This window comes from Ambystoma mexicanum, chromosome 6p, assembly GCF_040938575.1.
Source record: "Ambystoma mexicanum isolate Mex_15411 chromosome 6p, UKY_AmexF1_1, whole genome shotgun sequence".
NCBI classification, from domain to species: domain Eukaryota; kingdom Metazoa; phylum Chordata; class Amphibia; order Caudata; family Ambystomatidae; genus Ambystoma; species Ambystoma mexicanum.
Genome location: NC_090935.1, coordinates 1,204,003,746 through 1,204,031,037, shown reverse-complemented (window position 1 = coordinate 1,204,031,037; position 27,292 = coordinate 1,204,003,746). Strand labels below are relative to the sequence as shown.

Below are 27,292 nucleotides of genomic sequence, written 5' to 3'. Positions count from 1 at the left end.
GATTGTATCCAGAGTGTTGACATTTTAAAGCACAGCACTTTGCATTCACGGGCAGGTTTTGTATGCCCTTCAGGGTATGTACGCAATGGACTACGAATGGAAAGTGGCGCTGTCTTAAATGCCAGGATGGCATGAGGCCACTTGTCACCTGTGTATTCCTTTATGGAGGCCGACTGGCTATGAGTCAGTCATGTGTATTCAGCTCTGGCCTTTTATCCCGCAGATCCTTGCTCGCTGGGACTGTAGTTTCACTCCGTCCAGCATTGGAAGTGAGGTTGGCTGAAGAGCGGGGAATAGCCATCTAACAACTGTTTTGAGAAATGGACTGGCTGCTTTGTTTTAGTTTGGAAGTGTGCAGGGACTCTTGCATGTCGTAGGAGAGGCTGTCTGTGGGGCAGGGCGCTGGTGCTACATCGTATGTTTTTTTTCTTGGGTGCATGATGGTGCAATCCTGTGCAGGTGTGTAGCCCTCGTGTTAACTCGTGTCACAGGTGAGTAGTGGGTACAGTCCTGTTTTCACTTGCTGTATACCCACAGCTACACACATGTGGGAACAGCCTGTGACTTGATGGGAGGACAGCTAGCTGTGCCTTCTATCCGCTGCGGCCAGCCTCTGAAATGGGCCCCCCAGGCCATGCCACAGCATGCATGGGCAACCAGGATTCCTAAGAAATGAGTTTGGTGAGCAGTGACAGGGAAAATGCAATAGAATAGAGTGTGCTGTAATGCCATGTGTGAAAAGTACCCAGGCTCTCTAAAGGTGATTTTGTAAATAGTACTTGAGCTATTTGTATTCAGATGATGTGCTGGGTGCCCGTGTAGGGTAAGGGTGCTTTACTCTCTTGCCTAGGAGAAAACTAATTTTTACTCTCTTGAAATTGCATTTACGTTCTAATTTGAAAAATCGTGCATAAAATACTCCCACCTCAAAATCTTATCTGGAGCACTGGGTGTGGGCATCATCCATTTCTGTACAGTACAAAATGCACAATGCACGCTTGCTGGTGTGGTGGCATAACACTCCCCTAAGGTTGTCTAAAATGTTTCCAGGCGCATCCCCCTCTGTTGGAGAGGCTGCAGTGAAAGGTGTGACTACTGGCACCAGTGGTGGGATTGCCGCAAAGTGAAAATGTACTGGAAAGAGGTCCTGGGGTGGATTCAAGCCATAAGCGGGATACCCAGAGTCCTCACCCCAGTCCTGGTCGGAGTTGAGTCGGAGGATGACGACTCTAATGTGACACTCACACACATGCCACGTAACTTACTACTGGCGGCAAGGGTTTGTTTAACTGTTAAGTGGAAATAACCCTCCATCCCCACAAAAAGAGAATGGTTAACCAAAGCACATGCCATTTATGAAATGGAAAGCTTCACAGCCCCATGCAGGAATCTAGAAAGAACATGGATATGATACGGTTGCCCTTTTTAGAATTTTTAAAAATTTGTTTTTTTAAATGATTTTCTATTGATTTTCTTCAACATGCAAAAATTAATTAAAAAAAAACCCCACATTTTTGAAAATTGTCCACTCTTCATTGTTGTGCAGTCCCCTTGCAAGAGAATCCTGCATTCTTTGTCTTAGATTACTAATAGACTCCAGACATTCCCACAGGTGGGTGGGTTATGCAGGGGGCTTGTTTTCCCACTCGAGACATTTCCCTGTAGGTATCCTGCTCTTTTGTGAATGCGAATCAGAGCAATAAAAGTGGGTTCAGTTAAGGGATGCCCATTTCTTCTGAGATCAAGAAAAGATCTAAAAGCAGAATGTCAAAATTCCATCTACAAAGAGAACAGCAAGTCCAAAATATTCAGGGAGGAGGATATACTAGATTAACTTGGAACCTCATTGTACAACACTGCCATGTCCTACTGTAGGAAAGTCAAAAGATGAAACAAGTAAGAAGGCATCTTTGGTAGTGAAATAGATTCTGTACAGAGGCTTTACTAACTTTGGAGTTGATCAAGGGGCAGAGTCCACGCAGTGATGCCTTGTGTGTATTGTAAGGAAGGCAAGGTTATCAAAAGTACGACAGACACAAGGAGTACAATCCAAGGGTGTTTATTGAACAATATATGGGTGAGAATCTAAACCTAAATCTAAGATCGGACCAAGCTGCGATCAACAAAGTAAAGAAAACGCTGTCCTAGTGGCGTTGTGTGAAAACAAAATGGCCTATACTAATAAACCCATTGCCAAATCCTTACTCTATATAACAAAAGGGTGTGGGACAATGGTATGCATAACAAAAGAGTGTAGTGATAACTGAAATGTCCAAAAGGGTTTTGGTAGATCAGGACTGCTGAACTAATGCGTTCCCTTCCCCACGTTACATCACGGGACAAGGCTGAACAGTGGCATGACTTGCAGATTTTCAAACATGACTGACATCTTGGACGGGACTACCACCTTCAGGAATGTTCATTTTATGTCCCAATGCCCCATATAAACCAGAGACACTACAGGTATAAAAGGAAGCCGGTCCTGGGACAACGTGTAGGTGTGAAGCGCGCAAAAAGCTGCGAGACGTTGAGAGAGCTAAAGTACAGCAAGGAACAAAGACAGCAGGAGAGCAAAGAGCAGAAGCAAATAAAGAGGGAGTATTAGGGAGACTGAAGAGCAGAGGCATGGAAAAGAGCAGATGGGGTTACAGTAGAGCAGAGGTGTGATCAAGAGAACAGGAGGTTCGAAAAAGGAGTGGAAGTGGAGTGTAGCACAAAGAGAAAGGAAAAGGAGTGGATGTTGAAGGAAAAGGAATAGGTAGAGAGAAGACCGGAAACAGGAGAGAAAAACAGAGGGGGAGGAGATAAGAGCAAGAGAAGTAGAGAGAAGGTGGGGGATAGGGCAGGAGTGACAGAGAGGAAAGACAGGGGAAGGAGTGAAGTGAAGAACAAGCAGCCTGGCAGTGCAGGGGAGAGGCAAGCAGAGAGGGATGATGGGAGGAAGAGCGAAGACAGGGACTAGGAAAGAATGATACAGGAAGAAATCGGGATAAAAGAAGAGAGGAGAATGAAAGGTGGATGGGAAGTTGTGAACATAGATCTGACTTGGAGGAGAACCTGCATAGCCAGTGCCAGTAACCAAAAGAGGGGAGAACTGGGTTAGTTCCAGGGCCAATCATCAGCAAAAGAAAAAGTCGGATTCCCATTACCGTCAAGATGACCCACAGCACATGGAGTTGTGGTGCCAGAAATTCAAGACATCATTGTGGCATTCTGAATTCCGGCATGCTGACTAGGCCAGCCACCCACCATGAATGATTCTACAAGGTGTCAAGAAAGATGTGCAGGCACTTAAAAACTGTCTATGACTGTATTTCAGCTAGGCAGGCGGATTTGTTTCAAGAGAGCGAGGAAAGGATGGAGGACCACTGCATTCAAAAATACTGCTGAACCCTATCCATGGGCTAAACAAAAAATCCCCTTGACTTTTCTGTTCGGTACAATATGGCAGCTTAACCAAGACCATAGTTTCAAGTTGTTTGCAGATCCCTCAGCCGTGAAAGGGCATTTCAGATAACAGCAGCAGTGACTGCCTTCCCTCAATCTGATATTTGGTAGAAACTCAGTTATGTTAGGCAGAAACCTGTACAGTTCCCTTAGGGACCACTGCAAAAGATTTAAGACTACAGGTGGTTGGCAGTAAACCCAATTGGTAGCAGTCTGTACCACCCAGATTTACCTGGTAGCTGTGGCTGAGCAGTCAGACTTCTCTCAAGATGAGTTAGGCAGTATATAGAGTATACCCAATAGGTACAGAGATACAGTAGCACAAGCAAACACTGACCAGAGCTTTGGTGTAAAAGTATATAATTATTTATTTAAAGACACACTTGTAAATTACACTAGCACAAAAAGAGGTAAGTAAATTCAACACACAGTCACTATCATATATATACAACCCTGATTACTTATTAGACAAGTCTTAGTGAGAAACACCACTTATTTTCAGACAGCGGTGAGCGCTTAACATAAAATGGCACTCTAATAAGTTATTTAAAAAGGGAGGGAAAAAGGCAGAGTTATGAAAGCACACAAATCTCAATACTTTTCAAAGAACCACAGTGAGGCAGGTTAGGCAAAGTCTACTGGAGAGCAAGGAAGTTCAAATGCCAGGCCCACTCTTAGAGAGAGCAAGCGAAATATGTCCAGGATCACACAGTGGGGTTATGCCCAAAGAGTCTTTGTAGATAGTTCCCAAAAGATTGAGATCAAGTCAGGAAAAGTTAGTTAATAGGCCCCAGGCTAACCCAGGTTAGAAAGTCGAGGATTTACTGTCACCCCGAACGATCTGTCGCAAGGGAAGCAGGCGGGACACAGTACCTGAAAATGGGAAGAACGCTCCAGCGGGGGCAGTTGTTCCTGGCAGTGGGTGCAAGTCGGTGTTTCGTCCAGAGGAAGAGGAGGTCTCGACGTGGAGGAAAGCTGAAGGTCGTTGCACTGCCAGGGAAGAAACCAGCCGCAGAGTTTCCCGGTTACAAGGTACCACCCTTTTCTTCGCGGTAGTGGTAAACCGTGGTATTCCGGTTGCCGGGATGCTTGGCACAGGCAAGGCGGCCACGAGATGGTCCAGGAAGGCGAAAAGACGGGCAAACTGGTTATCCCCACCAGTCAAAGGAAGAAGACTCTCCGGGCTGGAGATCTCCTCTGTCATCAGGAAAAGTGGCGAGACGGTTCTGCAAGGCTCCACCGGTGGTGTCGTTGTTGCAGGTCGGCTCGGCTTCTCCCTCCTCGGATTCTTTAGGTCCTGTGGCGACTTCTGAAGTTCCAGTCCCCAAAGCCCTGCTTTTATGCAGAAAACCCCCATTCATTCAGCCTAGCTGTCACTCAAACATGCTAAGTGGTGAGCCGGGTGGCTCACCACTTGGGCCAATCACACAAGAGTGCGACTTGAGTTGCCGAGGCAACTCAGTCCAGGGTGCCTAAACCCCCTCCCACACCCCCTGTGGTACCCAGACAGAGTGGCACCACTTTTGGAGGCTTCTGTGGAGAAGCCCGCCAAAAAGTGGAACAAAGGGCTCGACTTGGGTTGGAGTCACAGAAGCGAACACAAACACCATTTTGGAACCAAGTTTCGGCAAAAATTACCAACCAGTGAATTTATATTAATTTAATAAACCGGCGGTATGTTCGAGGCTATTTTAAAAAGTGGAAGCCTCGAACAATGGGAAAATCCCATAGGAATATATTCGCGGTCGAATATAAAAAGTAGTATCCACTGCCACCAGCCAAAACTCGGTCGGGGGGCACTGTCCAGTCCCCCCCGACCAACAGACCCCGGGGCAATCGAATTGCCCATACCAGTACGTCCATAATATGATGGTTTGTACTGGTTCTGTTCACAATTTGAGACTAGTAATGCCAATGGTGACTTTACATGCCCTGGGAGACAGTAGTCAGTCCCAGGGTATGGAGTCTATGTTTGGGGGTCGCTACGACACCCCTGGGTTACTGCACGGAGGGTGCTGTGTAACCCACATATCAAAAACACATGAAACCCTAGGGGGAAAAGGACCCCATAGCCCATAGAACACATACAAAGTCAAAGGAACACCTCAAATCATGTCTAAGAGTGGGAGGAAAAGAGTCTCACTCTTAGCAGGAGAAAAAAATAAACCCCAAAAAATCCAGCAAAGCTGCTGGGGGACTCACTAGGTTTGGGAAATTAGCCTTTACAGAGAATTCTCCCTAACAAGTTACAAGGTGCAATCCAACTCTGCACGGTTTTGAATCTCATAAATCCTGGTTAATTGGAACTAATTTATAAACTGCTGGTTAGACGTTGTAATGTAATTTGTGCTATCTAAATAGTAATGCGGCACACTCTTCACATTTAGGATATAAAGGCATTATTCTGCTGGAATGCAAGGATTAGAAAAATAGTCAGAATGTAAGACGCAATAGCTTTTTGAAGATTGGCCTCCACTTAAATCCCACCATAGGGAAGTGGACAGTACCAAAGAACTTAGCAATGAAACTAGTCCTTTAAAATCCATCAAATGTGCACCAAGGCCCATGGTAATTTATCAAGCCACCCCTTACAAACAGTCCTGTTCGCCCCCCCCCCCCCCTCCAACAGGCAAACACTTCCTCCTTCAACGCCCATAATAATGGCACTGTCCCTTTAAGAAATCGGGACTTCAAAAGAACAGCATTCATTTCAGGGGAGAACACCATTCCACGCAGGAACCCATTCAACATGCAGGGCTTTTCAGGAATTCCTATGCAACTTCACTCACAAATCAGCTCAGCCATCTACCACACAGCCTGAAACCACCCACACGATGTGCAGAGCAAGCTTGTGTACGAATGATAATGCCAACAGCACCCACTCCGCCAACTCACCAAACACGGGGAGTGGAAAAAGGAAAATGGCATATTCCAAGCTTACTACTAAATCTGAAGGTTGCAAACAGTGAGGCAGCATAATAACAGTCCCGTGGGGTTCCCCAGTGCGCAGAAAAGGAGTGTAAAATATAAGGTGTGCGGCCAAGCCATTTAAATGCTTTGTCAGCCGTCTTGGACATTCAGTGAGCACAGATGAGACTATTACCACCAGCTAATCTGAATCCTTTAGGAACTGTTATATTATGTTGATTTATACCGCACACCGATACCACCCATGGGCAGTATCCAGATGGTCACATGGCTCTGCAAGAAAGAGGACAGGGTTGGTTAGTGAGGGAAGAGGTATAGGGTAGGTCCAGAACCAGTCAAAACTGGCGTCTGTGTGTGTTGGCTTGCAGAAGATTGGTTGCGTGCACCGACTTATTGTATCCGTATGGGTAAGGTCCAATGCCTGGGTAGTTCCTATGACTGTTATGTAGGAGTGTGTCTGTGTGTTTTATGTGTGGATTGGGTGGTATCTCAGGTTGTGCGCACTGGCTTGTTGTATCCATATGGGTAAGGTCCAGGTTTGTTGTTGTAAGCTTGTGTTACTTGTGTTGGGTGTGGTAGTGTGTAGGTTGGCTAGCCCAGTGGGTGTGTGGTGGTGTGTAGGAGGGAGAAGGAGCGGGGTGGTTAGCACATTAGCTAATCTCTAATTCTTCTATGTCTCTAATCTACACAATTCTATATAGTAATACACATGGTTTATTTCATAGTCTAAGTGTGACGGGTAGCTAGTCTTCACAGTTCTCTCCGGATGCAATACAGGCTAATCTTCACAGTTCTGTCTGGATGTGACGCAAGCAAATAATTACAATTCTGTATAGATGTGACGCAAGCTAATATTCATATTTCTGTCTAGATGTGATGCAAGCTAATATTCATATTTCTGCCTAAATGTGAAGCAAGCTAATAATTACACATCTGTCTGGACTAGTTAGCACAGTAAGAGTATAGTCCACCTAGACATCACTAACAGTTCTACTAGGTGCGAGACATGGCTAGGCAACACAGTGCCCAACTCAGTGAGTCTATATGGGGGAACAGTTGCTAAATAGAAATGGGCACATGCAGTCCACAAGCTATTGGGTGGTAGGGATGATAAGATATGAGAGAGGTGTGCCAGTTTAGTGGGGCGCAGTGATTGCTGTGCACCCTGTCCTCTGCACACCTACTTTGTAGCTGCTGGTTGACAGGTGCCTGCTTCTTACTTCTCCGGCGGACACTATATGGAGCTGCTTCTTCTGGAGCTGCTTCTTCTGGAGCTGTCCTTTGCCTCAGGGTTCTTAGCCGAGAGGGCTATACAGGCAGGGGCTACCCTGTGAGGAGGTGCTAAATAGGAACTAATGGCCAATCAGGGCAGGGGAGTGGCGAGTGAATCAAGGGAGGCGGGCAGGGACTGGAGGAAGTTGATGTCGGGGAGAGGGAGAAAAAGGCCCAGTGAATGTGAAAGAGACTTGCAGTTAAATTACAAGGCCAAAACAGGCCAGATCTGGCCAGGGGGGCTCGGGCAGCACACACTCACCTGGAAGCTATATTTGCAGTGGTCTGTAGACCACAATGGGAACAGTTAGGCCCTCGAACTAGATTGCAGGGGAATGGCCAATCAGGGAAGGGGGCGGCAAGGGAGGAGGGCAGAGGCTGTAGTGAGGAAATTGGTGTCAGGGAGAGGGAGAAAAAAGGCCCAGTGAACGCACAGGAGGCAGGCAGTTAGATTACAAGGCCAAACGGGCCTGGGGGGTTCGGGCAGCACACACTCACATGGAAGCTAAATTTGGAGTGGTCTGCATGCCACAAGAGGAACGGTTGAGCCCTTGGACTAGATTGCAGGGGAATGGCCAATCAGGGCAGTAGGGGAAGCAAGGGAGGCGGCGAGGGCTGGAGTGGTGTTGGCGAGATGGAGAAAAAAGGCCCAGTGAACGCGCAGGGGACTGGAAGTTAGATTGCAAGGCCAAAAACTTTCACAGTCACAAGTACAGGCCCGTACATGAAGTCCAACCTAGAGGGACAGATTACACGTATATAGAAACTCAGGTGCCAAGTCAGATAGTTGGTGGGTTTGGAAAAGGTTGCAGCAGGAGGAAGGTGTTGGCAGGACTATTGAGAAGAGGTTGGAGACTGGAGAGGGGGAGGATAAGGGGGAGGTTTTACACCATCAAAAGGAGCTGGTCACATTAGTTCAAAGCTGACAAACAGCATTTATATCTTTTCCTGTTTTTTTCTTTCCAAGTCAACAAAAACAGAAAGGAACCATACCATAGTCACAAAGTTTTTACTGCCGAGTTTCAAGTAAAAAAGACAGTCTTCAAATAAATTATTTTTTAATAATAAGCAATAAGCATTATCAAAAAAGGGTATTTCTCTCTGTGAAAAGTGGTCTGGGATCTTGATCTTCCACCTATTTATAATGAATAACCAAGATCCCGTGATCAAAACCTTGAGAGACATTTTAGATTTACAGAAACTGTTCATCTGCCCATTAGTGTAAGCAGAACATTGTCACCATGATGCCTCACGAGTACACATTTGATATGCATTAACCTCACTTATTTTGCACTGTGTCAACATCTGGGCTTAATATGTGGTAGGTTTTGCATACCCCTTAAGACATTGTAAATAATGAATTCTCTTACAAATTAAATGAAACCAGTTTTAGCTATGACCAATAATGCAAACAAAGGCACCAACATCCATATCCACTAGAAGATAAGGCACCTCCCTGACTCAACCACAAACAAATCTTAAAATCACTTATGATTTAATTAAAGGACATACTACGGACTAACACCCAGCTCTGTGTATTAGAGTCAACTACCTGACCTTGTGGCAAGGGGTCAGGAGGACCATGGGGACCGGGAAAACCTACCTAGAACCTCCTCCAGTGCTGAGAGCTACCTGGAGGAGGTAATGACCGAGGGATATATGATATGATGTGGCATTTATAATGCGCCTATACACAAGTGTTTCCACAGTATCACCTTTCCCATAGTCCGAAGAAACTCTCTCCCCTTTGTCAGGGAGTCCCAATTATAGTCAATAGATCGCCCCTTTTCTAGATTCTTGCCTCTTCCATAACCAACCCAGTTATGGAGATCATCATGATCTTCCCTACTGCTAAAGTGAACAAGAAAACCAGATAAGGGGAAGTGGGAGCTCTGAAAGGCAGAAGACTCGAAGGCTCCATTCAACATTGCAGGCCCCTTTTAGGAGACAAAAACGCATATGCCCACAGAGAGCAGAGCAGCCCAAGTGTGCAGAGTGGTCCGAGAGAGTAGTAGACACTGAAAACTGAGATGTCAGAGAAGAGCCTGAAGGAACCGATAGGGTGCCAAGAACTGAGAGGATTAAGAAACCAGAGAGCCAGACGAGACTATCAGCCCGGGAACACTGCCAGAACAGAGAAATCTTGAGACATGAGAGCCCATGATGGAAGAAACCCCAGGAGGGTATCCCAACCAGAGCAGGAGTATCTGGCACTGGCCAAGGGAGTGTGCAGCGCTTTATATTCCTGATCGTCAAGCATAGTGTGCTGGGCCCTGTACCACTAAGACTCCCAAACAGAGCACACTATATCCCTGCAGGAGAGCTGGGGTCTATAGCCCTGAGACAAAGCATAATGGGCTATTGTCTATACATCAGACACAGCCAGAGTGAGCAAGGCACTGCATGCCAGAAGGTGTTCAGAGAACTTACTCCCTTTGAGTTACAAGAAGCATGTTGGGCGCTATATCCCGCAGACTGTGTTTAGGTGTCAAGAAGGGGTCTAGGTGTAACCTCCTTGAAAATGTTTTGGTGTCAAGAAGCATGCTGGATGCTATATTTTGTAGACTTTGGTTAGGCATTGTCAGAAGTGTATTCCCCACTATAGGACTGTTGCAGTGTCAAGAAGCGTGCTGGGTACTATACCTTAGACTGTCAAGATGTAAAAAGGGTGCTCCATCCATGGGACAAGACTGTGATTAGACAGATAATCAGAGAGAGACCCAGTCACATTATAGCTTATCCCTTTCCTATTCCATCTGTTTAGATAGTTCAAAGAACAGAAGATCCTTATCTCTTGTACAGATACCACTAGGACCTACAGGGGTTTAATGTATTACCCTTCCAGATAAGAATAAAGCCTTTTGGAAACATGCACATGCTGAATGTTCTGTTTGTCAGCCACATTTGAGAATAAAAATCACTTTCTACTTAATATTTCAATATTTCTGTTGTACCCTCTTAGATTCACGAATGGTTGTCATGTAATACACAGGTGCACATGGATCACAGCATCTAAGCTAACTAGCCGGCTGAGGAGTGCAAGCCTCCATCATCATAACTAGCAGAACACAATTTCGCAATGACTTTGTCAAAGTTAGCTTATCAATTGCAACATTCCCCAATTGACATCACAAATCACCATTTTGTGCAGCCGGGATTACACAGAGCTTACATCGAAAGTCACTTCGCTAGGAATGTCTATTGCCTAAGATTTAGACTGCACAGCCCTCTTTATGTCCCTTTTGCAGATTTACATAATTTAACCAGTGAAAGCAAAATGCTCAGAAGAAGAGGGTGGTTGATAAATTATGCAAAATCAGGCAAAGGACTTTGAATTTGTTTATATTTTAGGGGCAAAGGAAAGAGATCAATCACACCAGTGGCAACCCATATTGTCCATTCACATATTACTCGCCTAGCAAAGTCTTTAAACATTTGATTAATGAAGTACCATCAACACTGAGTCAGAAAATATGCTGTTGCTGGTATGAATATTCACAACATGAATGAGTTCCTTTGCCAATTTTGTCTCATTTGTGTTCTTATTGCTGTGAACTTTGTGTAAAACAGCTCAGAGTAAAAACACTACTTGATGAAGATCTGGATATCGTACATTTTTATAAAATAAATGTTTTCAAACTTGGAAAGAATATATATAGAAAATGGTCTTATTTATACAAACGTACTACTTTATAACAAGAGTAATCTGGTAAGGTATGATTTTCAAAAGGTTGTGAGAGGATACATTCTAAGAATTTCAGCAAGTATTTTACACTGAATCGATATGTGCTTGGTAGACAAAGAAATAGGAAACTGGATAATATGAATGTTAACTTACCTTTGCACGCCATATGGCCTTTCTATGATTGGCTCTTTATATGGAGGTGGTATATGCCCAAAGTAATCTGGGTAAGCAACCTCTGTATATTCAGGGACAGACTTTGTGTTTTTCACAATTTCTACATAGAGATCAGGGTCCTGGAGGGGCTCCAAGTTTTCTAAATCAGGTGTCCCAAAAATCACCTGCTCTCCTGATGAATTGGAGCCACCATCATCATCCTCCTCAGGACCTACTCCAGTGCAGCACATTGGTCCCAGTTGGACAGATCCCTGTTCAAAGAAAGTATTTTCGCAAGATGAAGTATGCTTACAGGTCATACTGCAGGGCAATGTGGCTAGGCTGGTCCTGTTGTCTACTACAGCTGTGCACCCTGCAGGGCTGCAGTGACTATTATTTCTTGAGACACTTTGAAGTCCAAGTCTGTCAAACCCCTTCACTATTTCATGATTTAGGCACTGACATGGAGGATGAGGTCCATTCAGTTCACTCTGCTGCTGTCGCACCACACCAACACAATCACTATTTGAAAGATCCAGGATGTGGGGTGTTTTTTTCCGTTCCTCTTCAAGTAAAGCACTGATGCTTTTTCTGCATGCAAGATCCTTCGTTAGGTGATTATGTTTCACTAGTTGCTCCTCGCCAGCTGTGGGAACTACAATAGGTCCAACACGGTTTACTCCATTAGAGGCAGTCTTTGGTTCCTTGGAACCCTGCTGAAATTCCTTTGCAAAAAGAAAAACTCATTGTCAGAAAATATTCATTTGGTATGATGGAACAAATCATCAATAATTCAAAAGAGATCTATGTCATGAGTCTTGAACACATACTTCAAAATAACATCAACAAGCACAATTAGGAGGGGAATGTTTGGAAGCAACACACAACCCAAACAAAACTACACCATTAATTCCATTTACACAAATGAAATTTGATATGTTTCTCTGATGGATTTGTCTGAATTATTTGCTACCAGTTTCCATAGCCAAACATTAGCTCTTTCGTGCTTCTTGTAGTAGAATGGTTGATGGGTGAAAAATGTATCTAGAAAACCAAGTAAAGGTGGGCACCGCTAATTTTCTAATGGTCTGGTTCAGTTGAACTACTCATTTTCCATATCTATATTAATAGATCCTAGTGGTAACATCCTCGGAGCTCAGCAGTTAAAAAAATGCCATTGGCACAAGGCTTTAATCATACAAACAATATACTTCCATGGCTGCCCCTGAGAGAACCACATGCTCTCGCCTTGCCCACAAGTGGGCTGAAAAGTACTTTAAACTCTTAATATACAAAGAAACAACTTGTTAAGTTATTATTCTGTTACATTTGAAAACACATATGGAACCACATTTGTAGCGCAGTTGGTTTTAATATAACATTGAGACAGTGTTGTAGAAGGAGTTAAAAATTGCTAATGCATTTCAGATATAATCTGTCTTCAGGGCTGAACTCTTTTGTTGTTATAGATTGCAATGCGTATCAACATCATGACAGTGTTTAAAACATTTAAAAAACAAAACATTTAAGAACATACAATAAAACATAAAGAGAATACTGTTAGTCATAGCATTTTTATCGTCAAAGTAACAAACAACATGTCCTCACATCATTCTCTATCATACCTTAATGAACACTCCTTGTTCACAACTAGATGAGCGCAAAGGAAATTCAAGACCTTCACGTTGGATCTACATTCTCCACCTTATTTTCAAGTGCCTCAATCACAAAACAAATAAACAAAACAAAAAAATGTGAATGTCATACATATTCACCTGCGTTTTTAGTAGGTCCTGTACAGTAGCCAGGATCTTGTCAGAAATCATCAGCATCTATACAATCGAAAATAACAATTATGGTTGTTTTCAGATTGGGGTCTACTTTCTGCCATCCCCAATCTGTGTTTACAATTACTAGTAACTTAATAAACGACGCAGTGGCCCGTGAAAGTGTTAACTAACCATATGGTCCTCATTCTGCCATCCCAATACGTGACAGCAATGATCTTTTAGATGATACAAATTGCTGCATGTGTGTAATTGAGCAATTACTTAATAAACCATGCAGTATAGCCTCTTACTGCCGTCCACAATTATCTGTCGAATGTCAAACAGTACCGCAAAGACTCAGTATAAAAATTAGAAGGCATCTCCAGTGTAACAGAGGCATGTGATGTTTAACAATGGTAAAGTTAAAAAGTGAATCAACAAAAATGTAGCCGAAGGGTTAGTGCCACGGATGCAATGAAATGTCAGATGATCGCAAACTCAATAGAAGTCAATGTTATCTCACCTTGTGTCCTAGATGGTGCAAGCAAACAATGCACCAAAGACGCTGAGAAGCCTCCAACATTCACCTGCACCCACTAAAATTGAGCCTTGGCTCCCGTAACGTCATCCGTACGTGCATGCATGATGACATCACAGGACCTCGGGTGAGCAGCGCATATGTGCGCATGCATATCTGATGAACAATCCCAATCGGGATTAAAGTCCATTGAATCCTGCAGGAGGTTATCTAAGCGCAGGAGTGCTGCATAAAATGCTGCTGTGTATGTGAGTATGTAGACACATATTAGCTCCAGTGAGTGTACAAACCTGCAAATGTAAACTCATATGAGTGTGCATAGAATGCTTCTGTATGTGTAACTGCAGTAAGTATAAATACTGCAAGGAATAATATTCGTATATTTACCCCAACATGTCAAAACGATGGAAAAGCAAAAATCAAATAGAGCTAGGAATATGCCACCACCTTCAAAATGCACAACGTACCAAGTGGCCAGCAATGGCTCCCAGCCTTGGGATGATAATACAATTAGCAAACTGTCAAACCACAAATGACAGTACAGTTAGCAATCCATAAAAGTCCCTTTCATCATCAGCTGTGAGGGGCAGGATGAAATGGGTAACTTTTGAGACTTAAGACAATGGCCTGGAAAGGTTACATAGCTGAGTGTCATATGTATACACATTGAAAAGATGTAGCAAATGAACAAGATTGGGTACACCATCTCAAGGTCCCCGTAAAGCCTGGATGTTCAAACATAAGCATAAATGGAACAACCAAGGGATGCAGATCCCTGGCAAATCCCATTTATAAAAAACAAAGGAAGTCGATCTCTTTGTTGATCCATTGTGGGGTCATAGAATCAAGTCTTTCGATTCAATATGTTTCCCTTTGATCGAGTCTTTTGGCTAAGTCTTCATGTGGGCTCGTTCTCACCACCACTTCCACTACTTGAAAACATATTTGCGAGATGTTTCTTCACCATCCAGTGTCGTGCCACTGTTCTTAGTTCGTATGCATGACCGTTGTTCATTCCAGCATTGCTTGGACTGTCTTTTCAATTATCCCACATAATAAATATCAAAGCAGCATCTTATAGTGTGGATCACATTACTTGTATCACAAGTTGCAAAGCCGTTCATTTTAATCTTTTCACCTAATCTGGGGTGATGTATTATGTTGCTCTTGGTTACGAACACGCAGTTCATGCAATGCAAACATGGGAACGTGCCTGTCTTTTTGGTCTAGGGTGTTTTTTTCTTTAATCATACCAGTTTTAACCAGACAAACTCTAAGATTGGGGCTTCTCTTATAAGGAAATGTTGATAGTTCATGGAAGAGGTACTCGACCCATGAGTCGCATGTGAGTGTTCTCCAGTTCTTCTGTACAACAGATTTAATCTGTTTATTCTGTATGGAATATTTTGAGAAATAAACTAAGGCGGGAGCTTTTTTCTCATTCTGTTCTTTAGTGAGTTCATCAACCTGTGACATATTGGCTACATGTTCTTTAGAAGCATTGATTTCCTCAGGTTTGTATTCTCTGGACAATCATTTATCACCCATTTTCTCAATTTGGTTACCATAATCTTCAGAATCACCAACTATTCTTCTTACCCTCAACATCTGACAAAAAGGAAGATTCTTAATCAAACTTGGTTGATGGAAACTTAAGCGATGCAATACATTGTTTCTGTCTGTCTCCTTCCTGTGTATGTGGTCACATTCTTAAGCGTGATCACTACATCTAAGAAATGGATCTGATCTTTGGATTTTTCGGTAGTAAATTGTATGCAGGGATCAATAGAGTTCAAATACATGAGAAAATCATTAAGATACTCAACTGTGCCTACCCACACTCCAAAGCTATAATCAATGAACCTAACCCAGAACTTTAGGTAGTTACGCCAAACCAGATGTTCCAACACGTGATCACTTTCGAACTTGTGCATGAAACAATTTGCGTATGTGGGTGCCATAGTGGCACTCATCGATGTTCCTGATGTCTGCAAATAAAAGCGATCTTTAAACTGAAAATAAGAGTTCTCTGCAATGAATTGTAGGAGAACCAAGATGAACTCCCGTGAGGCTTTAATATGCTGCTCGTGGAGGAGGAACCACTCCACAGATTCCATTACCAAATCATGGGGGATAGAGGTGTATAAGCTTTTGACATCTATAGTGAACATGATGTATCCTGGGGCATACGCTACTTGATTGAACCTATTCAAGAAGTGAGTGGTGTCTCTAATGTACATACTGATCTTTTGAAGAATTGGCTGTAGAAAAGAAATCAATATATTTTCGCAGCGGTTGGAGCACACTGTCCATTCCTGCAACTATGGGTCTCTGTGGTGGATTGGGTGGGGTGATTATTAATCTTGGACAGGGTATAAAAGTTAGGTACCCTGGGATTGGTAAACTGAAGGAATGTCTTAGTATTATGGTTTATACATTCCATTTCTTCAGCTCTATCAACAATTCCTGCAAGGTCGGATATGATGTTGACAGTTGGATCTGCATGAACATGCTTTTTCCTTTGAATTCCTGCATCTCGTCTTCATATTCAGTATCCTCCCTGTCTCGCATATTGTTAATCTCGTCGAAAAATACTTTTAACTTGAGTTTCCTAACAAATCTGAAAAGTTCAATTTTATTATCAAATAGACTTGTGCTGTATGTGGGTACAAACCTCAAGCCCTTCTGAAGGGTTGAGATTTCAGCTGGAGCGAGCTCTCTGCTGGATCAATTAAATACTAAGTTCTCTTTTGTTGTCTCGTTACTCTGCCTTGCCCTCTTTGGCTTCCTCATCTCCCTCCTTGTTCTTTTGCTTCCTCTCATTCTTTCTAAAAAAGTCAACATGGATATTGTGGCCACTGTGGTTTCTTCTGTCTCTGTTACGCCAATTGCTGCTCCTCCTACTTTCTCTAGTGTCTCTATTTTGTTAATGGGTTCTGAATCAGAACTTGAGGCATTTGTTGAGCTTCTCGTCTAGCGGGTCTTTGTATCAGGTTATATTTATCCATCCATGTATAGACTTCTTGGTTCCAATAGTCGTACTTGTCGCGTCTACATTTCCTAACTTTTTTTGCTTCCAATTCCCATTTATAACTTTCCAATCGCTGGTTGATGTCATGTAATATTGTATCTAGCTCTTCCTGGCCTAATAGCTCATTAAGTTCTTTCTCAATCTCTTGGATATCTGTCTTAATTACCCCCAGGTTTTTAAGAAGAACTTCAGATGGTGTACCCAATCCTGTTAAATTGCTACATCTTTTCAATTTGTATACACATGACACTCAGCTATGTAACCTTTCCAGTCCATTGTCTGATATGTCTCAGTGGTTACCCATTCATCCTGTCCCTCACAACTGATGATCACAGGGACTTTTATGGATTGCTAACTGTATTGTAATTTATAGTTCCACGGTTTGTTAATTGTATTATCATCCCAAGGCTGGGGGCCACTTGGTATGTAGTGCCTTTCGATGGTGGTGGCATATTTCTATTTCAGTTTTGCTTTTCCCTCATTTTGACATGTTGCGGTATATATATACAAATATTATTCCTCGCAGTATTTATACTTACTGGAGTTACACATACAGAAGCATCCTATGCACACTTGGGTACATATATGAGTTTACATTTGCAGTTTGTACACTCACTGGAGCTATTATGTATCTACATACTCACATGCACAGCAACATTTTATGCAGCACTCCTGCGCTTAGATAACTTCCTGCAGGATTCAATGGACTAATCCCGATTGGGATTGTTCATCACATATGCATGCGCACTGATGCACTGATCACCCGAGGTCCCATGACGTCATCACGCAAGCGCGTGCAGGTGACGTCCCGGGACCCAAGGTGCACTTTTTAGTGTGCACAGGTGAGTGTTGGATGCTTCTCAGCATCTTGATGCATTGTTCGCTCGCACCATCTAGGACACAAGGTGAGATAACATTGCCTTCTATTGAACTTGAGATGCTATGACATTTCATTGCAACCGTGGCACTAACCCTTCGACTGAATCTTTGTGGGTTCACTTTTTAACTTTAACATTGTTAAACGTTACATGCATCTGTTACACCAGAGATGCCTTCTAATTTACAAATTTGTGGCTTTGCCGTACTGTTTGACATTTGGCAGATAATTGCGTACGGCAGTAAGAGGCTATACTGCATGGTTTATTAAGTAAATGCTCAATTACACACATGCTGAACTTTGTATCATCTAAAAGATCAGTGCTGTCTCGGATCGGGGATGGTAGAATGAGGACCATACAGTTAGTTAACACCATCACGGGCCACTGCATAGTTTATTATGTTATTAGTAATTGTACACACAGATTGGGGATGGCAGAATGTAGACCCCGATCTGGAAAAAAAATCATTGTTATTTTCGATTGTATAGATGCTGATGATTTCTGACCAGATCCTGGCTACCGTACAGGACCTACCAAGACACAGGTGAATGAACATGTATGACATTCACAATTTTTGTTTTGATGTTTTGTTGGTTTAGATTTTTGCTTTTGTGATTGAGCCACTTGAAATTAAGGTGGAGTATGTAGATCTAACGTGAAGGTCTTGAATTTCATTTTCTCTCATCTAGTTGTGAACAAGGAGTGTTCATTGAGGTATGATAGTGAACACTGCAAGGACATATTGGGCCTCATTATAACCTTGCTGGTATCCTGGCGGGTCTTGAAAACAACAGGGAAAGCTTAAAAAGCTAAAGGACACGGTACAACCGTGATCATCCTTTTAACCGTTAACAAGGAAACGTATGGTAGCACAACAACAACGGTTTTTTAGGAAGGCAGGTATTCAAGGTGCTTCTTAAGTATGCACACAAATGGATCAATTAGAGTGCTCACACTCAAACACAGAAAGAGAGAGGGCCACCCGGCTCGGCGTACCTTACCCTAAGGAAGAACACCCTAACCCTGGCGGGGGTGCCTATCCCTGGGTAGCACGTGGTGTATCGCCTATCTAACAGATATAGAGGAGAGTGCTGTACCTCAACCTTCTATACTAGTGGCAGTGTCTGTAGGCAGACAAAGGTCGTCAAAAAGCTAAAAGGTCTAAAAAATGGTGTTCTCCAGAAGGTTGAGCAGTGTTCAACAAAGCTGTGGATTAGATCTTGAGGCTGCTCGATCTTAAGCGTGGGTACAACCTGCGAAACAGGTCAACTGTTTATGTTCCATCCAAAGTGTACAACTTTAATAGTGCCCGTAGGTCACCGTGGTTGGGGTGTGAAACAGTACAGCTGGAGAGACCACTGGTGGGTGAAGCAGTAAAACACAGCCAGAGGGCTGGAGGGCTAGAAAATGGCTCTTATAAAAATATTTAGCTCACTCGGTGGTAATGAGTGTGCTACAGCGAATGATTTTCAGAAAATAGAGTCTCTTTTTTGGTGTAGAAGAGATCAAAGGTGGGTCATGAGAGCCCTCATGACCGAAAGGGGTCGACCGGTTTCAATGGCGTAGGAAATTCGAGCCATCTTCTTCAGGACCGTGATTAGAAATGCAAGCTGGGTTGCCGAGGATCAGAGAGATGCTGAACAAGTAGAGAATTGCTGGTGTCTCCTGTGGGGAGACAAAAGGGAGGGGGGGGGGGGAATGGAGAAAAACAATCAAGGAGGGGGAAGGGCAATTGAGGAAGACTAGCAACAATCAATGCATGCAAGCATTAGGGTGGAGGTCTTCATGCATTGGGGTGAGCATGTGGGAACAAGAACTAAATAGGTCAATAAATACAGGAGAGGTGAGGGTGCCTGAGCACCTGTGAGGAGTCTCACTGCCAAAGGGTAAGGGAAGTGGGAAAGTGAAGGAGAAACGTCTCTTAAGTTGACTGGTGGGCACCGCCGAAGGGGGAGGGCGGCGTGCACACAGGTTGGTGGAAGGTGTGCAAACAGGGCAAATGCAGTGGGCCCCTGTGTGGTAAATAAAGAGGGGTTGCGGGGGCAGCAACCTCCCAAAAAAAGGTGCAAGATGTGTGCCGGGGTGGAGAGCTGAAAAACCCTACCTCTGGGCAGGCATCCTTAAAAGGAGGCGATTGGTGATTCAAGGTTGCTCAAAGCACCAAAAACAGATGGAAAAAGCAGCAACTAGACGCACAGGTCAGGTATACCTGTTGGAAAAGCAAAACAAATCAAGGTGGTAGGATGGGCAGCAAAATACATGGCAGAGGCTAAATAAGAAATGGTCCATGATGCCTGGGTGTGGGCCGTACCTGTTAGAGGGCTGCTGCTTGCCTCCGTGTTGTCTGTGTGCTGTATCTAGCTGTACAGCTCAGGACTGGCGATTCTGACGAAAAAGCCCCATCGCCTATAAAAAGAGCGGGAAAATGCGCTTGCGTCGCAATGACGCGGCTGACTCCTTGGAAACGCCTCACACGTTGGAGAAAAGGAAAAAGAAGCCTGAGCGCCTCTCAACACAGCAAAAGAGCGCGCTCAGACTGGCAGGGGTCAGGCACTGGAGCGTGGTCTCCGTAGGTGCTGCGAAGGACCTGGTCCCTTGTGGACGAGACTAGGGAAAAGGGGGGGGTTTGGGGGGGGTGGTTCAAGGGCAACAATTGGCAACGAAAAAGATGTATAAGGATGAATGGAGAGCAGATGGGAATAAGGATGGATCAGAAAAAAAATGTGTAAATTGAGAAAATCATGAGGGAAACCTGCCAGGATACCGGCAAAGGCTATTACCATTTCCGGCACTCGGTCCAGCGGCATTGCAGCTGGATTAAGAGTGTAGGAGGGACAGAGTAAATTCCCATTTATGGAGTCCAATAGGACTCCATGAGGGGATTTGCCATGATTACCGACACCGGCAATGCCGGTGCCAGTAATGAGGGCTTTGTTTGGGAGTGGGCACCTGGCTCACATCCAGCGTTGAGCTGAAGGTGAGCCAGATGCCCTATCCGCAAACCCGAATTCGGGCAGTCTGGTAAAGTGCCGGTATCTGCGAATACCAGCACTTTTTTACCGGACCGCCCGTCTTGGAATGAGGCCCCTTGTTTGTTACTGTGAAGATAAAAATGCTGTGACTAACAGTATTCTCTTTATGTTTTTATGTTCGTAAATGTTTTGTTTTTTAAATTTGTTTATTATGTTTTAGACACTGTCATGATGTTTATACGCATTGTAATCTATAGCAACCAAAGGGTTCAGCCCTGAAGACGGATTATATCCGAAAAATATATAGGCAATTTTAAACCCATTCTACAACACTGACTCAATGTCACATTAACACCAACTATTCTACACATGTGGTGCCATGTGTTTTTTCAAATGTGACAGAGTAATAATATATACAAAAACAATTTGTTAAATTAAGAGTTTAAAGTACTTTTCAGCCCACTTTTGGGCAAGGCGAGAGCAAGTGGTTCTTTCAGGGGCAACCCTGGAAGTATATTGTTTGTCTGAAAATTGTATCTAAGCAGTGTCAGAATTATACATCTAGGACTCTCAAAATTGCTGCTGACTTTTCCAGTACTCTTTCTCACATTTCACTATAAAAATGTTGCTTTAATTCGATAGCACATATAAAAGAGCAACAAAACAACATGGATGTTTTACTTTGTCTTCCTTTTCACTGCTAAGCTATTCAAGGGTAGTTAAAGGATTACAATGAGTGGTGAATAACACAGCTTTTGATTGGAATAGCATTTAGTTCTAAGTACATGCATCTCTTGTGCATTAGTACCTTTTCCATTTCTTGTTTCCGTTTAAACTGTTAACTTTAAAAGCATGTGGGTACTTCTGATGCAAAGAAACAAAAAAGTTATGAAATGGCAAAAACCTGTGTTAATTTAGGGATTCTCCAATCTTCTAAGCATTTACTCAATAGGTTGAAATAAGTCCATGCACAAGACAATTTGTCATCTTTCTTAAATAAGGGTACACCAGAGATATAAAATATCCACCAGGGGGCACAGAAGCTCGGCTGCCTGATCCATCGTCTCCTCACTTCAGGCTGATTCAAACCCTGTGATTCCAGTATTTATTACAGTTTCTTAACTCTGCTTCTCCGATACTGACTCTCAAGCCTGGGAGCACCTACGATCCAGATCTGAACCTGAATCGCATCCTCCTTCTACCTTATCTCACCTCCATGGCCCTCCACCCCTCTCTCAACGGTTGGCCTTTTCCCACTCTCCTATGCGTGTGGGAGCTCTGGAGCTCACAGCCCCCAACGGCCCTCTTCACTACTGGGGTCTTCCTGTCGCCTCCTGCCTGTTTCGGCATTGGTTGCTTGCCTATCCAGTCGCATTGTCTGTGATATCAGCTCAGGTCCGTTCGCTGACTAGACCCTGCACTGCGATCTACTCTGTCTGTGCTCTTGGTGCCTGGTGAGGCATGGCAGCTCCTGTGGTCATACTGTGGGTGACTGACTCGTAGACGCAGGCTGGCTAGGCGTATCTGCAGCCGTTGGACTCAGGGTGGGAACCTTGAGCCCTCTGCAAAGCCTCCCCTACGATACCACTTCACGACGGATCACAGTTCCATCCGCTCCTTGATTCTCGGAGACTGCTCGTTTGCTATCATAGACTGAAACGGTGTTTGTGTTTTGCAGTCGCACTGAGGGTGGAGACTACACCCTCCACACTACGGAGCCTCCCTGCTGTGGCTCGCTGCTCCGACTCGCTGCCCTGCCCGAACCCTGGCTCCCAAGTGGCTGCTCAAGCTCCGATGCAGACTGGAGAGCGATCCGCTGCCGCGGTTGCACTGAGGTAGGAACCTAACTCACTGCCACGACTCGCCGCACTGCCCAATCCCTCGCTCCCAGGCGGCTGCCCAAGCTCTGGTGCAGGCTTGAGAGCGATCCACTGCTGCGGCCGTACTGAGGTTGGATCATAACTCCCATCATAACCAGAACCCCATGCCATGCTCCGCTGCAACGGATTGCTGCATTGTTCAATCCTTGCTCCCAGGAGGCAGCTTAGGTGACGGCGCAGGTCTCACGTCCCAAATCTCTGCGGCTACGATGCCTGCCTCTGCCCGCCTAGCCTCTGGGATTTCCCTCACCTGCCTGCTTCACTTCGCCTGGTCAGTTCCTGCCTGTGGTGCCTGTGCTGTCCAGCTGGGTCCGGTGTCCTCATGATCTGTGATATCACCTCATAACTGGTGGCTGCTAGTGTGCTGTCCGCGCTCACTCTGCTGCTGATCATCATTGCTAGCTGCTTTCATACATCGTGCGCTGCCTGCAGCAACCTGACCCCCTCCTCTGGCTGACCCCACATCCTTGCTGTCCTGGAACCTGATGCACTTACTCAACTGTCTGTGGACCCCACTCCTCCTCCTCAGGTCCTCATCCTTCCCCCAAGGAACCTGCTGCTCTCACTTAACTGCCCTTGGATGCTCTGCTGCTGCAACTTCTCACTCCTCCTACTCAGGGACTCAGCCTTACCATCCCAATAGCCGCATAACCTCCTCTCCCCTCCCTGCACCTCCTGTGCTCAACTACCTGTGGACGCTCTGCTGCTGAGGCTACCTGCCCCTCCTGCGCTGCCTGCAGTAACCCGGGCCCTCCTCTGGCCGGCCCCAGTACTCCTCTTCTGGGCCTCATCCTTTCCGCCGTAGAACCTGCCCCACTCACTTAACGGTCTGTGGACGCTCTTCTGCTGAGGCTACCTGCTCCTCCTATTCAGGGTCTCACCCATCTCATCCTATAGCCTCATACTCTCCTCCCCCACTCCCCCTGTGCTACCTGTGCTCTTTGACAGTTTGCGGACGCTCTGCTGCTGAGGCTACTCATCCCTCCGCTTCAGGCCCTCATCCATCGCTGCCCTGTTAGCCTCTACCTTCCCGTTACGGAACCTGCTCTCTACACTGTCTATGGACACACTACTGCTGAGGCCACCTACCCCGTATTCAAATCCCCTTCTTGTCATGCGCTCTCCCTGTCTCTCCCCTCCTCTCCTCTCCCCCTCTTCCTCCTCCTTTTCCTTTCCCTCCCGCTCCTCATGTCCCCCCCCACGACTAACCCCCCCTGTCCACCCCTTCCCCCTTACACTCTCCCTCCTCGTCCTAACCTCAGCTACCTACCCACGGTCAAACCCTCCAAAATCATTAACATTGACCTCTGGAATGCCAGATCCATCTGCAATAAAGCCGCTGCGGTTCTTGACCTGTTCTTACGACTCAACCTCCACTTCCTCTGCATCACTGAAACTTGGAACCCCCCATCAATTCCACTGTTCCTGCTTCTCTCACCATCCCCTCTTCCTCCTCCTCTCATGTCTCACGCCCCTCTGGTCACGGAGGCGGCATCGGTCTCATTTTCCACCCTAAATGTCTTTCATCTACCTCTACCCTATCTCTCCCTACCTTCTCTTCCTTCGAATTTCTCCTCAAATCCTTCACTTACCCTCATGCAATCTCCTTCTTAATTATCTACAGACCTCCTGGCCCCCTCTCTTTCTTTTACGAGTACCTGGATCTCCCCCTCCCCTACTACTCTCTCAGTTCTCAGCGATTTCAACCTTCCCCTCTCCAACTCCTCTTAATCTTCCCCTCTTCTCTCTATACAAGATTCCCATCTCCTCTCTCCCCTCCCTACTCCTACCCACTCCTCTGGCTCCACTCTAGATCTCATCTTTCTCTCATCCTACTCCTCATCCCCTGTTTCTTCTCTTCCCAACTATCTCTCTGACCATGCCTTACTCTCCTTATCCCTTACCCCCCCACTCCTCCTTGTCCTCCCCCTCTCCTCCCTCCTTCTCTCGTCACGATCTCCGCAACTTCAACCCTTCCCTCTTCTTCAATTCCTGCTCTTCTTCCCTTCCCCCTCTCTCTGACTTCTCTTCTCTCTCAGCCAATGACGCCCTCTTCTCTCTGTCCTCCTCTATATCCACCAGTCTCGACCAACTCTACCCTCTTACTTCCTTCCACCCTTCTCGCAAACCTTCCCAACCCTGGCTTTCCCCCCACCTTCTGTCCATGCATCGTCTCCTCCGTCGCCTTGAACGACGTTGGCTCAAATTCCATTCTCTGACTAATCAATCCTCCTATTTCTCATATCACTCTCTCTACGACTCTTGTCTCAAATCAGCTGAATGCTCCTACTACTCTAACATCCTCCGCTCACAAGCATCTCACCCCCGCAGAATTTTCCAAACCCTCTCTCCCTCTTTCCCCTCCTACTCCTGATCCCTCTACCAACTCTCCCGTCTCTCCTTCCGACTTTGCCAACTTATCACCCAAAATTCTCTCTCCATGCCAAAACATCCTCACCTCCCCTTCCTACTCCCCTCCTCCCTCTCCCCCACCTCTGCTTGCATGTCTAACTTCTCTCTTATCACCCCATCCTGTGTCTCCCTTCTTCTGTCCAAAACTCACCCTACTGCTGCCCCCTCCGATCCCCTTACTACCTCCCTAATTCCTAAAATCTACCCCCTCCTCATTCCCTACCCAACTACTTTCTTCAAAATGTCTGTCCTCTGCCACCTTTCCTTCAGCTTTCAAACACGCCACCATTATTCCCATCCTGAAGAAACCTTCTAACCCTCTTCTTGCTTTTACCTTTCGACCAAGCTCGCTTCTCCCCTTCCTCTCCAAGCTCCTCGAGCACCTAGCCTACTTTCAACTCTCAGATTTTGTATCCACTCACTCTCTCCTCCCCACCTCTCAATCTGGTTTCCGCCCTAACCACTCTACTGAGACTGCTCTCACCTACGTACTCCATTCCCTCCTCACTGCTCGCTACACTAAGCAATCCTCAATTCTCATCCTCCTTGACCTGTCTGCTGTAGATCACCCCTTACTTCTTAGTACTCTGTCCTCCTTTGGTTTCAAAGGCTCTGTCCTCACCTGGCTCTCCTCTTACCTCTCCAATCGTTCCTTTGCTGTCTCCTGGGGCGGCCACACCTCCTCCAACTTCCCCTTGGACTACGGCATCACCCAGGGCTCTGTACTCGGTCCTTTTCTTTTCTCTCTTTATACCTCCTTCTCGCCCCCGTTATCTCTTCTTTCGGTATTTCCCACCATTTCTATGCTGATGACACCCAACTCGTTCTCTCCTTCTCTTCTTTCACTCCCGACCTGCATCAAACTGTAGCTTCCTGCCTTACGGCCATCAAAAACTGGATGTCATCTCATTTTCTTTCCCTCAAGACTGACAAGATGGAAGTCCTTTTCTTTGCTCCTAACACACTTCCCCTACCCCCCTCTTTTCATCCACTTTCCCCCTTCCAATCTCCCCATCTCCACCCATGCTCGCAATCTTGGTCTCTACATTGACTCTTCGCTCTCATTCTCCAACCATATCTCTCTCACCTCTCGTGCTTGTCGACACCATCTCTTCAACATCTGAAAGATCTGCTCCTCACTCACCTTCCATGCTTCTAAACTCTTAATCTCCTCCCTCATCTTCTCCCACCTCGTCTGCTGCTCTTCTCTCCTCTTTGGAGTCCCTGTCTCTCATCTGGCCCCCCTATAATCCATCTACCACTCCTCTTTCGCCGCTCCCTCAGGATTCTGCACTGAGCAGTAGCAGCCTAACCCCCTCCTCCCCCGCCCCTTCCGGTCCTTGAGGACCCGTCGAGGGCCCAGTCCCTCCTTATCCGTCCCTCTCTACCCTTTCGCCATTTTCATTTTATTTTTGATTTTCTTTTCATTTCTTTTCCCATTGCTATTTAAGTGCATTTTCCTTTCCTTGTGACTTTCCGCAATGGCTCCTTTTTTAGGATGCGTCTCGATTTTCTTTCCATTTCTGTTTCCTTGTCACTTGTTCGCATTGGCTCCTTTCTTAGGATGCATCCACTTATCTTTTCCCCCTCATGCTTCCCTTAAACCCTGAATTCCCCTTCTTCCCCCTTCCCCTTTCTTCCCTTGGAGTTCTCCCTATTCCTTGCCCAATTCCCCTTCTCCAACGATCTTCCCTTAGATAGTGTTTCTGGAGCTTGTGAGATTGCACTTTGAGATTGCATGTGATGGCAGCACCTGCCGATGTGTGGATGTGTTTTATATATGGTAACCACTCCAGGCACATAAAATGTGAAGTGTTATTTCTGAAATATGACTGCACTTGATATGTCATTGCAGCACTTGTACATGTCAGGTTTTACCTTCCATATTATGACATACCTGAAATGTGAGGCAACAACAGACATACAATGGAAGTATCTATGTACAAAATGCTTCACTTGACATTATGCAGGACCCATAAATGTAGGGGCACATTAACCATGTGACTATGCTGTCATAAGAGGCTATACATTTCATAAGACTGCCATATTTATTTGCCTATGAAGGCAGTGCCCAGTGGACCTGCCTATGTTGATTTTGCTGGGTCTAGCCCTGTTCCATTACAAAGCCAGACATGACACATCAAGGCAGTATTCTAGTAAAAATATTGTAACTAAATTAGTATTTTGTTTGATTTAGTATTTATTATTGTATTAATTATGCGCTTATTTAACATTTTTTTCATCTGCAATGTTTCTTCAAGATGCGGTACAAAAGGCATATGACATTATCCCCTGCAATGTCTTCAGGGACAAAGGAGATGTGACGT

General features: G+C 45.1%; 1 protein-coding gene across 4 annotated transcripts in view; it reads right to left on the bottom strand.

Moving 5' to 3' along the window:
- The window catches only part of AGTPBP1 (ATP/GTP binding carboxypeptidase 1), a 2,604,148-nt gene that overhangs the window by 1,089,379 nt on the left and 1,487,477 nt on the right, over nt 1-27,292 (bottom strand). For all 4 annotated transcript variants that reach the window (XM_069625853.1, XM_069625856.1, XM_069625854.1 and 1 more), the window contains one exon: nt 11,486-12,210. In XM_069625853.1, the coding sequence (XP_069481954.1) occupies nt 11,486-12,210 (725 nt within the window). The remainder of the gene's footprint in view (nt 1-11,485; nt 12,211-27,292) is intronic.